Source organism: Pristiophorus japonicus, chromosome 1 (genome assembly GCF_044704955.1).
Source record: "Pristiophorus japonicus isolate sPriJap1 chromosome 1, sPriJap1.hap1, whole genome shotgun sequence".
Taxonomy (NCBI): domain Eukaryota; kingdom Metazoa; phylum Chordata; class Chondrichthyes; family Pristiophoridae; genus Pristiophorus; species Pristiophorus japonicus.
The window spans coordinates 189,536,530-189,548,779 of NC_091977.1; the positions used below are offsets into that span (position 1 = coordinate 189,536,530).

General features: G+C 43.4%; 1 protein-coding gene across 3 annotated transcripts in view; it reads right to left on the reverse strand.

Annotated features, from left to right (window-relative positions):
- The window catches only part of ssbp2b (single stranded DNA binding protein 2b), an 810,931-nt gene that overhangs the window by 640,566 nt on the left and 158,115 nt on the right, over nucleotides 1-12,250 (reverse strand). For all 3 annotated transcript variants that reach the window (XM_070885543.1, XM_070885533.1, XM_070885522.1), the window contains exons 2-3: nucleotides 3,672-3,744; nucleotides 2,994-3,055 (exon numbers count right to left, since the gene is read on the reverse strand). In XM_070885543.1, the coding sequence (XP_070741644.1) occupies nucleotides 2,994-3,055; nucleotides 3,672-3,744 (135 nt within the window). The remainder of the gene's footprint in view (nucleotides 1-2,993; nucleotides 3,056-3,671; nucleotides 3,745-12,250) is intronic.

A 12,250-nucleotide genomic window follows, 5' to 3' on the forward strand; every position in this document is an offset into this window, starting at 1 on the left:
GCTCTCATCTGCAAATATAAATGGCACAAGGGCTGCTGTGAATGGGAGGTAGGGCATTGACGAATGCAGGCTGCAACTTGCACACTATCAGCAAACGTGCGGCAGGCACTGGCGCTTTCAGGGAGAGATAATATTAAAATAAGGCCTTCACTTGTCCATTCTGCCCCCAGCAGGATCGGCACGACTGGTGGACATTGCGAAGGAAACATATGGGCACACTAGCATCTGGACCCTTTCTTCCAGTGGAGTGAGCCGCTGTATATCAGTCTCGCCACCACCAGTCCTCTGTTGCTCCACTTTGGGCAACCTTCGTCTGCAAAACAAAGAAGGCTTGCTAAGTGGCAGTGTCATGAGGCCTCAGCAATGAGTGCACAAGTGTGTAAACCTGACTTGCAGCTGTAACTGTGACATGAAAAGAAGCCTCCATTGTGAGGCCATTCTGGAATTTTCTGGATTTCGGAAAAGAAATCCGACGTCCCGAATCCGGAAACCCCTGGGCCGAGTTTTGGGTTTTTCCGGATTTCGGAGAAGAAAATCCGACCTCCTGAATCCGAAAACCTCATGAACTATTTTTGGGTATTTTCGTGTTTTGGAGACATTCCGACGTCCCGAATCCGGAAACTCTTTGGCCAACTTTTGTGTATTTCCGTGTTTCGGAACATTACATCCGACGGCCCGAATCCGGCAACCTCGAAGCCGGCCGGGCCGGGCCAGGCTGCGTATTTTTTTTGATTCCTGCTCGGAAAAAGGTATGCACAGCTTAAAAGTCCGGTTTTTGGGAAATATTTCTGGATTCCGGACAACGACTCGTGCAATCTGCACAATGTCTGGTTTTCGGACAATTCCGATTTTTAAAACTCCGGATTTCGGACGTTCTACCTGTGTTTATATATATATAATACATATAATCAGACCTCAACAGACTACATAGTGAAGGTGGGAAATAAGAGAAAGATGAAGGAGGGGCTCGCAGATGGAAGGTCAGGAGTTGGGGGAACATGTACTCACTTTCATCAGACGAATGATGTTGTTTGGCCTTTTGTGGCATTGGGTTGCAGTTCTGTCATGAATGGAGGTCCCCGAGACCTCTCTCCAGGCATTCGTGAAAACTTCGCAAGTCGGTCTGCCTATATCGGGGTTCAGGACACGCCTCCTTCCCTCCACAGCCCCCATGAGGGTCTCCAGTTCAGCGTCGGAAAATCTGCTTGCCCTCCCTGCGACTGGTGCATGGCCTCCACTCAAATGGCTTCCCTGCTCAGGGCCTAACTGCAAACCCTGCCCTTTAAGGCGGCCAGGGAGCAGCTGGCTCGTTAGCAGCAAATCAGCAGTAGGTGAATTTCGCGGTCCTAACACCACTTCGCACCCATAATGACCGGCAAAAAGTGGTAAGTGCACCTCGTTTTGGGCGGAGGTGAATTTCTACCCCTTGGTATTTATGCAATGAGTTAACTCAAAATATGAAGTAGTTACTCCTTAAATTGGATAGCATGACCCCCAATTTTTAAGTCTTCTTTCATTAAGGAGTACAAGTAAACATTAACTCCTATTGTCAGGAGAACAAAAAACAGAGAGAGGCAGGGGTGGCGAAGCATCTGCCTGTGCTGCCTTGAAAACTATACTTCTCAATGAGAGTGCAATCAGTTTCAATAGCACGACCACATTCACTGATCTCCAACTATGCCACACAATTGATTAAATCTAATCTCTGTGCTGAATACATCAGAGTCCTGGGTATTCTAATGAAAGGGAAGGGGAGGAATGTTAATGATTTATATGATTTCCAACAAACGGTTGCAAAGCAAGAAGTCAGTTGCTGGCAGTCTAGTGGATACTTTTCTCTGGTTTCAAATGGCCACCTTCCAGAAAAAACATTACACTTCTCCCTTGTACACTTTCAAAGTTTTGTTAACTATTATTGTAGCTAACTGAAGGCTATGTACTCTCACTTATATTTTTGACTGAATATGATATCAACAGTCAAATGCTATTTAAATAATCATACAGACTTTTACATTAAAATTAATATTTTAGGTATACTAAGAACAAGAGAGATGTTGGTGCCGGAGACCATAATATTTTATACTTGTGGCATATGTACAGCAGGCACTCCCAAGTCATGTATTAATATAGAGTAAAGCTCTTTCTATTTCAACCTACATTATTCCCAACTTTAGAAGACCACCCCAATTTCTACCAGTATATTTTACCATTTCCACCCCAGCCATCCTTGTGGCCAAAATGAGGTTGCCAATTGTGACCAATGTGCGCCAAACCACGGGCAGCAACTGCCCACAAATATTTCATTTGAAATCCTTGATGTCAACACCTTTCATTCCATCAGCAATGTCTACATCCTAACCCAGGTCCCAAATACGAAAGGTTCAAGTTTTCATCATATCACCATAAAAATGAAGTTTGCATATGATTAATTTAAAACTGAAATGTCAAAGGTTTATTTTATTTTTCATTTCAGCCTCATGGTCTGTTGCCTTTTCATTGAGGTGGTAGTAGTTGCATGTGCAGTTAAAACTGAGTTTCGATTTTTAAATAAAGATGAGAACATTAATTTCTAAAACCTTCAATAAAAATTGTGTATGAATTAATCAATTGAATTATGCATTTAAACATCTTTGAAATAATATACAAATTGTGCAATTGAAAAAGCTCTATATTGCAGGCTTCTGTTGTTACAGTGCAAGTAATGTCTGAAGTACACCACCATTATCAAAACAAGTATGTTGCCAACATGTGCAAACAACTCAGTTGACACTGCATGCATCAAGTCGTATCAGAAATCAACAAATTAAAGTGGAATCCGAAGTTTGTATCGTGAAAGCAGATGGGCATTTTTAAACACTGCAATAAGCCACTATTGCAAGGTTAATTTTTAAAAATTCATAAAGTATTTTAAACCCATTTAATAATATCCAGGTCTATATTTTTCAAACAAAGTATTGGAAAGAACACATTAGACATTATTAAAATAAACTTACCACCACCACGAATGTAAGAATCCTGGTGGTTCTCCTAATGTAATGTTTTTCTCCCATCGTATCTAAAAGATAAATTGAGATCACACCATTGCATCTACACATGTACTGTATGTTTACAAAAGAGCAATTAAAATGTAGATGTCCACAATATATCCAGCCACCCTACACTCACCAACTTAAAAGAATGTCATCTTATACCACATTTACATAGCAGATGTGAATCCAGATTTGTTGTAAATTCACAGCTGTTCTTCATAATATACGATGTAATCAGTACACATTTGTGTAATTCAGCTTACTTCGGAATTTAAACACCCACCCCGATACTAGTTTAAAATTGTCTCCAAAAGTAACTGGATGCAAATTCAAATCCCCACTTTCACATTGCCCCAGTATACAACACAGCACAACTGCCAGTTTGCAACAGTATAGCACAGTGCGAGGCCTCTGCAACGCATGAGGGTTTAAAATTATTCAAACTTATTTTCACAACTATAAATAACATGCAAATTATGCTATTTAAAACAGTAAAAGTCCTATTTAAGGCATATTTTATCCAGTTTATTACACAAGGTAGAATCTGAAATTCCACAAGACTGAAAATAACACACAGAACATGAAATACATAAAGCTTGAAGAAAGGCTCAAGTAATACATAAAGCTTGAAGGAAGGCTCACCTCTGATAAAAATGTTTGTGCTGATTTTTGTGCTCCTACATGGAGTAGATATTCATATACATACAGTGCTAACCTGCAATATAAACACAAACAAATTATTTCATTGCTTTCCCAATTTTCAAAAAATAAAATTTTCATTCCGTTAAAATTATTCACAGAATCATATATGACATGTTTCAGCTGTCTAATTCATGGGACTAAATTAAGATATAACCATATAAAATATAAGACATTTTAAAGTTTTTTAATAAAAAATATAATGGTAGCTAGCAAGAAAACATTGATAGTGTGTTGATGCTAAGGTTTTATAAAATGGTGATGTCTTGCATCTAGTAATCATTCTGAGTTCATGGACAATTTTTATCAAAACTGAACATGCATTTTACATTTTTATGTTAAATTTCAATGTATGTTTTCAATTTTGATACAATGTGTCCATTAACAATATGTTAATTTACAAAACTACTTTTCATAATGAGCCAAAATGGAGTAAGAAGTTGTACAGGAAAACAATCAGGAAATTACAGCACTGGAAATCGTCACCTAGAAAGCATTAGAAGAAAGGAGACCCAAGTGGAATGCAGCAAATTGGATTTATCGACATCATGTATTATATCTGCCCCGCGCTAGCCAAGAGCTCAGCCATGCCACTGCCAAGAGAATGGCGAGCACCATCTCCTCCAAAGGGGTGAGGTGAAGCTAGGAATGCAAGGTGTGTCTCATATTTGGTAGAGATTGTTGGTGTGAGAGTGATGAGTGGCGTGCATTGAGCAGTGTTGTGAGGCAAGTGGTGCAGTTGGCAGGCGGCGGCTTTTGAAGATGTATTCACTGACTTTCACCACCCCTGCACAAAGGCTTTAAGTGCTGTGTGTTCTTTCCCTGGCCTGTTGAGCTATTTGGGTTAGCGCTGGTGCGCTTTTAATCACTAGAAGCCAGCTCACCTTTAAGGAGGTGCAAACTGCCTCAAAGAGGTGCAGGCTAGCTTTAAATAAAACTAGCCTTGCACGAACATCGAGCGCACAGCCCAGCGTTGAACGTGCTGCTGACAGGCTGTGTGCTACAATCAGGTAAAGTAGCACGAATTTGATGTGCTACCTGAGCTCCTTTCAATATGTGCGGGCAGGTTGTACATCGCGCTGCCCGCGCCCATTTTTCAGCTTTATCCATTTCACGCCCCCATTATCACCTCCTAGAATTTGTGCACTCTCTCCATTTTACCTCCCAAGATCCAGTTAGTTTCCCTTATTTCTGCTGCACACTGCACTGTTGATTTCAGTGACCTATCCACCAATATTTCCAGATTCCTAGTGTTGTGCCTTGTGGTCCAGAGCCATTTTGTGTATATCCCTTTCGTAGGGCTCAATTTTCCCCAGTGATTTGCGCCATTTTTTTGGAGCAGGCTGCTTTTTTTGGCCTAAGTTTTTTGGCCTAAGTTAAAAAAACAGTTTCCCCAATCAATTTGCACCAGCGTGTTCTGATTTTTTTTTTAGGCAAGTTTTTTTTTCAGCCAAAGGGGGCGTAACCTGCCACCCATGTCAATTCTGGCCATTTAGGCAAGTTTGGCCAGCTGAGAGTTACTCCAGTTCTTCTTAGGGCCGCGTATGTGGCCTCTGCAGAAAAACCTTTTGGAGAGTTAAAGAAATTGGCGCAGGTAAGGAAATCGGCACAGGTAAGTGCAGCAGATGCCCAGACAGCAGCAACAAGAAAGGTAAGAGGAGGAGAGAGAGGTGAGGGAGAGAGAGAGGAGAGGGGACGGCGGGGGGGATGAAGAAAGAGAGAGGTGGGGGGGGGGGGGGAACCTTTCAGGCGTAGTTAGGTGCGGGGACCAGGAGGGAGGAGGCCATTCGACGTGGGATGGGGGGGGGGGGGGTGGGGGGAGGGTGGGAGTGGACCGGGAGGCCACTCGGCCTGGGATAGGGGTGGGGGAGCGGACTGGGAGGCCACTCAGCCTGGGCTAGGGAGCAGACCAGGAGGCTATTCAGCCTGGGCTAGGGGCGGGTGAGCGGACCAGGAGGCTATTTGGCCTGGGCTAGAGGCAGAACCGGCAAGGCACTCGGGCTGGGGAGAGGAACGGGTCCAGCAAGGCACTCGGGGCCAGAGTTGGGCAGGGGAATGGATTGGCAAGCCTTTCGGCCATGGCTAGGGGCAGGCTAGGGAAGCAGACCGGCAAGCCCTTCGGCCAGGGCTAGGGGCGGGGGACCGGCACCGGCAAAGCACTCTGGGCTCGGGGCGGGGGAAGCATACCAGGAGGCCCTTCGGCCTGGGATAAGGCCCGGGATTGGCACCGGCTTTAATTATTGGATGTAAGTTGCTGCAATATATTTGAATGTGTTTTTAAGTTGATGCTTTTTAATGTTGGGTTGGATCAGCCGCCGCTCCGAGTCATCAGTGCCACGTCGCGCTGACACATCACAACGTTCCTTCCTTTCAGTTAAAGGGGAGGGCTAATGCATGGGGCGGCCTAACAGGCGAAATTCAGCATTTCAGGGATTTTTTGAGCGGGGCGGAAGTGGCATCATCATGGCGGAGGTGGAGGTGGGCGGAGTAGACAACTCTATTAGTCATCAGCACCGCGTTGATGACGTCATCGTGCTAACGCGTCACAACATCTCTCCACTTAAGTTAAAGGGGAGGGCCGTTGCGAACTCTGCAGCCACTTTAGTGGCAAATACTGGGCCACCAGGGAGGGTTTCAAAAGGGGGTGCCAGGCTGCCTGTTACAGCCCAGCCGAACCTGTGGCTGCTACTGTCGAGCCGACTTCGGAGTCGGCCAACAATTAAAATAAAATGGCGGCCATGGCAGTGCGTCCTCCCCTTTAAGGGCAACGCGCCACCCAGCCACAAGAAGCTTCCCGCCAGGGAAAGCTGTCACTGGCACCTTACCGTCGGTCGATCCGCTCCCACGGGGCAATTTCCCACATGGGATAGAAAGGGGGTCGCCGCCGGTCAGTAAGGGATTGGCGGGTGCCCAACAGGGCGGAAAGACGGAGGGGCGATCCCGTACATTGCTCCAGAAATAAAGGAAGGCAATTTAGAAAATGTCAGCCCCTCCGCGCTGACCGAGCAATGAGTGCTTTCCAGACCATTGCCGCCTCTTTGAGTGGGTAATGGCTCTTAAAAGAAATGAGCAATTTCGGCTCTCTCATCTTTGACCAGGTGATGTGGTGGTGGTAACTTGGTGTCTTGCTTTCTTCAGTTTCCTCAGCCTTTCAATGACTGTTCAACTTGAAACCATATTTATGGATAATGACACCATAAGGTAATCTTTTGTTTAAATTAATTCTCAAGATGTGGGTGTCGCTGGCAAGGTCGGCATTTATTACCCATTTCCCAAGTTGCCTTTGAGAAGGTGGGCCACCTTCTTGAACTGTTGCAGTCCATGTGGTGAAGATACTCCCACAATGCTCTTAAAGCCAGCTTCTGACCTGCTCTCGTAATTACAGCATTTATGTGGCTGGTCCAGTTCAGTTTCTGCTCAATGTTGACTACCAGGAAGTTAAAGCCATGGAGGTACTTTTAGACAATGATTTCAATGTATGGAGGGACAGGGAACCAATGGGGGCTGACAACAATAGGGGACAATAGGGTAGTGTGACTCAATGAGATAATATGCACAACTGATAAGGCCATTAACACAGATATATATTGAAACATATATTGAAAATAGCATAGCTATGCTGGGCAAGATGCGGGGGTGGTGGAGGATGGGACATGTGGGAGACTCCAGAATGCCAGTAACAGTCCTGATCATTGAGTTGTACAGGGTACATGGAAGCAGGATAGGCAGCAAATGAGATACCCTGTACAAAGACACATTTAAGCACAACTTCAAAGTTATATCAATGTTAATATATGGGAAAATCTCGCAGGTGATTGCAAGCAGGAATACATAGCTGTACCAGCTGGTATGAATTTTACTATGTTGAATTTTAACGTTTTACTATGTTAAAGGCGCTATATAAATAAAAGTTATTAATATTATGAAATTCGGCTTTTGAAGGAAAAATCGCAATACCAGAAGCATGAACATCAGGAGCTGGTTGACCCCAGGTGAGTCAGTTAGATTTGTAATGTGTGCAAGTAAGCATGCATCTCTCTTATTGGCCTTAAAAGTTATAAAGCTCATTCATCAAAACCAATTATCTTTCCAACAAGGATTATCATCCTCAAGACAGCCACCAAAGTTAACATCTAAATGATGTTAAGATCAAAATATTTTTAGTCATTTGTTAACAATGAAATTATTTCACAAAGTGTATATTTGAAATGGAAATCTCAAGCAATGTTAATCACATTAAGTCCATTAACAGTTCAACTAACTAGGTTAAGATAGGAATATTGATCATGATCATATTGTGCACTTGTAAAGTACCAGTTACCTGAAAAGATATATGGGGTGATTCAGTTGCTGTACTAAGAGATTTCTGTACTTTAAACCAGAATAGCTATTTTTAAAGATGAGCTTAGCCAATCATTACCTTTAGACCACAAGATGGAAAGCCCCATCCTAAATAAAAGGAGTCAATTTAGAACATTGCACCTCCTCTTAATCAATAATAACAGCTACGGAAAAGTCCACATCTGAGTGTCCCCTCCTCACTTCTCAAATAAGGGATGATGCATTGTGATAGAATGCAGTAGTGGGACATAATGAGGGATGGGCTTGAACAAAATAAATGTAAAAACACAAAGAAGTTTTTTTTAAATTCTAAACGTAATCTCAATCATCATCTTGTAGAACTAGTACACAAATAATGGTGCAACATCCCAGACAGAATCAATGTTAACCCTACTGTACATGCATAGAGAAATTAAATTGCAAATATTTTACAATAATTTTGCAGCAAGCCCATTATAAGAAATAAATTAGTCTTAAACAGCTACATTATCAGTACAATTTAGTCTCACACTGGCATGAATTAAGGGTATAATTATATTGGCACTTTCAACAACAACAACTTTAATTTATATAGCGTCTTTAATGTAGCAAGACGTCGCAAGGCGCTTTACAGTAGTGATATAAGACAAAGACTTCATTTTAGATTTTTACTGATTCTAAAATGAAGACTTTTTCCAGGTGTGTGGTGTAGTTTTGCTCTGAGATGTTTGTGAAAGAGGAGAAGGAATGCAAGCTTTTAGTATGGGGCAGAAGTGATGCTGTTTGACGGAGAAACAACACAATCTCAATCAGTGCAGAGAGAGGTGAGTCAGCGGTAGAGCTGGTCTGCAGTCATCTTGGTTAATCCTTGCCACTGGATCAAGACCTAGCTCTGCCAAGCCCGTGTGGTGGTTGGTGTGCAACGGCTACCACCCGTTAAAAAAATCCACGCACAGGCATCTTCCACCCTTCGAGATTTAGCTCGGGATCTGGAATGTTAGGTCCTTCATTGAAACACCTCTGAACCTTTTGACGTGGAAGCAAGTCATCCTCGATTCAAGGGACTGCCTATGATGATGATGATGATGATGATGATGATGATGATAAGTCAAAACAGATAAATTTGACACCGAGCCACAGAAGATGAAATTACAGCAGATGACCAAAAGCTTGGTTAAAGAGGTAGGTTTTAAGCAGCGTTTTAAATGAGAAAAGAGAGGTAGAGCGGGGAGAGGTTTAGGGAGGGAGTTTCAGAGCTTTGGACCCAGGCAGCTGAAGGCACGGACACCGATGGCTGAGTAGTTATAATCAGGAATACTCGAGGGCAGAATTAGAAGAGCGCAGACATCTCGGGGGTTTGTGAGACTGAAACAGATTACAGAGATAGGGAGGGGCGAGGCCATGGAGGGATTTGTAAACAAGGATGAGAATTTTGAAATCGAAGCGTTGCTTAACTGGGAGCCAATGTAGGTCAGCGAGCACAGGGGCGATGGGTGATCATGACTTGGTGCAAGTTAGGACATAGGCTTCCGAGTTTTGGATGACCTCAAGTTTACATAGTGTAAAATGTGGGAGGCCAGCCAGGAGTGCGTTGGAGTAGTCAAGTCTAGAGGTAACAAAAGGCATGGATGAGGGTTTCAGCAGCAGAAGAGCTGAGACAGGGGTGGAGGCGGGCAATATTACGGAGGTGGAAATAGGCGGTTTTAGTTATGCCACGGATATGTGGCCGGAAGCTCATTTCAGGGTCAAATATGACGCCTAGGTTGCGAGCAGTCTTGTTTAGCCTCAGATAGATGCTCGAGAGAGAGGGATGGAGTCAGTGGCTAAGGAACACAGTTTGTGGCAGGGACCAAAGACAATGACTTCGGTCTTCCCAATATTTGATTGGAGAAAATTTCTGCTCATCCAGTACTGGATGTCAGATAAGAAGTCTGACAATTTAAAGACTATAGAGGGGTTGAGAGAAGTGGTGGAGAGGTAGAGCTGGATGTCGTCAGCGTACATGTGGAAACGGACTCCCTGTTTTGGGATGATATCGCCAAGGGGCAGCATATGGATGAGAAATAGGAGGGGGCCAAGGATTGAACCTTGGGGGACACTTTGAGACTGATGCAAAGCTGGTTTGGTGTGAATCAATGTGCAAAGTAGCAGTATAACTCAGGTTTCCGTCCCAAACTGATATCTAAATGCATTAAAGCCAAGCACTGCAAAACCATCTCCAAGAGAGTATCTCACATCACTTTAACTTTATCATACCAGCTGCCTTGCAATTCCAACTCAACACAAAGCCAAGTTTTAAAAGTGCATCAGCAGCCCCAGAATCTCTGGAAACTTTCAAAACTTTTGAATTTTTTTAAATGTTAGAAAAAAGTGAAAAGTAGACACTCCCACTATGCTCTCCAAACATTAAAAATGAGTTGTCATGGGGATCTATGCATGTGTTGAGCACAGGTGCTCAGAGTTCCATTATCACTGTGCTTGGGTGCCAGTCACATTCGTTATAACCCATTATGGACTTTACTCTACCCATCTCTTGAGGGAAAGTTCTGTATAAATACTCCAAAGACATCATCATCATAGGCAGTCCCTCAAAATCGAGAAAGACTTCCTCTAAAATTGAGTTCTCAGTTGGCTGTAGTCCAAAACGGGAATTACAGTCTCTGTCACAGGTGGGACAGACAGTCACTGAAGGAAAGGGTGGGTGGGGAGTCTGGTTTGCTGCACGCTCCTTCCACTGTCTGCGCTTGGTTTCTGCATGCTCTCGAGGAGCTCAGCACCCTCCGGATGCTCTTCTTCCACTTAGGGCGGTCTTTGGCCAGGGATTCCCAGGTGTCGGTGGGGATGTTGCACTTTATCAAGGAGGGTGTCCTTGAAACGTTTCCTCTGCCCACCTGGGGCTCGCTTGGCGTGTAGGAGTTCTGAGTACAGCGCTTTGCTTGTGTCGGGCATGCGGACAACGTAGCCCACCACCCAACGGAGCTGGTCGAGTGTGGTCAGTGCTTTGATACTGGGGATGTTGGCCTGATCGACGTTGGTGTGTCTATCCTGCCAGGGGATTTGCAGGATCTTGTGGAGACATCGTTGGTGGTATTTCTCCAACGATTTGAGGTGTCTACTGTATATGGTCCACGTCTCTGAGCCATACAGGATGGCGGGTATCACTACAGCCCTGCAGACCCATAAGCTTGGTGCCAGATTTGAGGGCCTGATCTTCGAACACTCTCTTCCTCAGGCGATCGAAGGCTGCGCTGGGGCACTGGAGGCGGTGTTGGACCTCGTTGTCGAACATCATCATTGTTATAACAAGGGTCTACTGACTGCACATCACAGCCACTATCAGGACATTATCTGCAATACAACTTGCAGCCTAAAACTTAATAAGACCACCCATCTACAAAGGCTGCATAAAATCAGTTCCATTACTTCTGGTTACAGGTTTTGTAAATTTACTGATTTAAAGATTTCTATCCACTTTTTACTTCAATCTTTTTCCAGACCTTCCTCAGATTTTCACATTTATCTTCATTAACAAAAAGGAGGCATTAGAATTTGTCATTTTATTTATAGAAAATAGTGATGTTATTTTCTATAAATGCTCAGCATTACAAGTTAATATAGTTGAGTCCAACTCTTCACATCATGACTGTAGTGCAGGACCTATTTTGTTCCCACAGAAGAATGTCAACATTAGAAACTCAGCTGAGATTTTCACATCATTAAATACATTAGAAGAAACTGTGAGAAGATTAAATTTAAAATAAATGACAGACATGTTCTGATAGTATACAACATGCTGTCAGGAAAAGCAAGGGGGATGGGTAGAATGGGTTGGGGGGGGGGGTTGCAAATGTATCTCCTGTGGACCCAGAGTGTCAGACAGAGGGCCAAGAGTCCTCCCCTTTTCATCCATTTATCGATGTAGTGGAAGGTTTTGCATTTGGTGCCGTCTGTAGGGCACAAAACGTACCACTGAATAAGAAAATTCATACAGCACAAAGAATGCCAAATGCTTTTAAGTAAATGAAATATTTGAACCAATTAAACACCAACCCATTAAAAAAATTAAAATTTTTCACTAAAAATCAACAAATGAACAACCAGAAGCCACTGCAAACGCAATCACTTAAATCCCTAAAAAAAACTATGTTGGTTTCCCATCCAACAAACTATATATCACTAAAATAACAAATTAAAAAAATGTT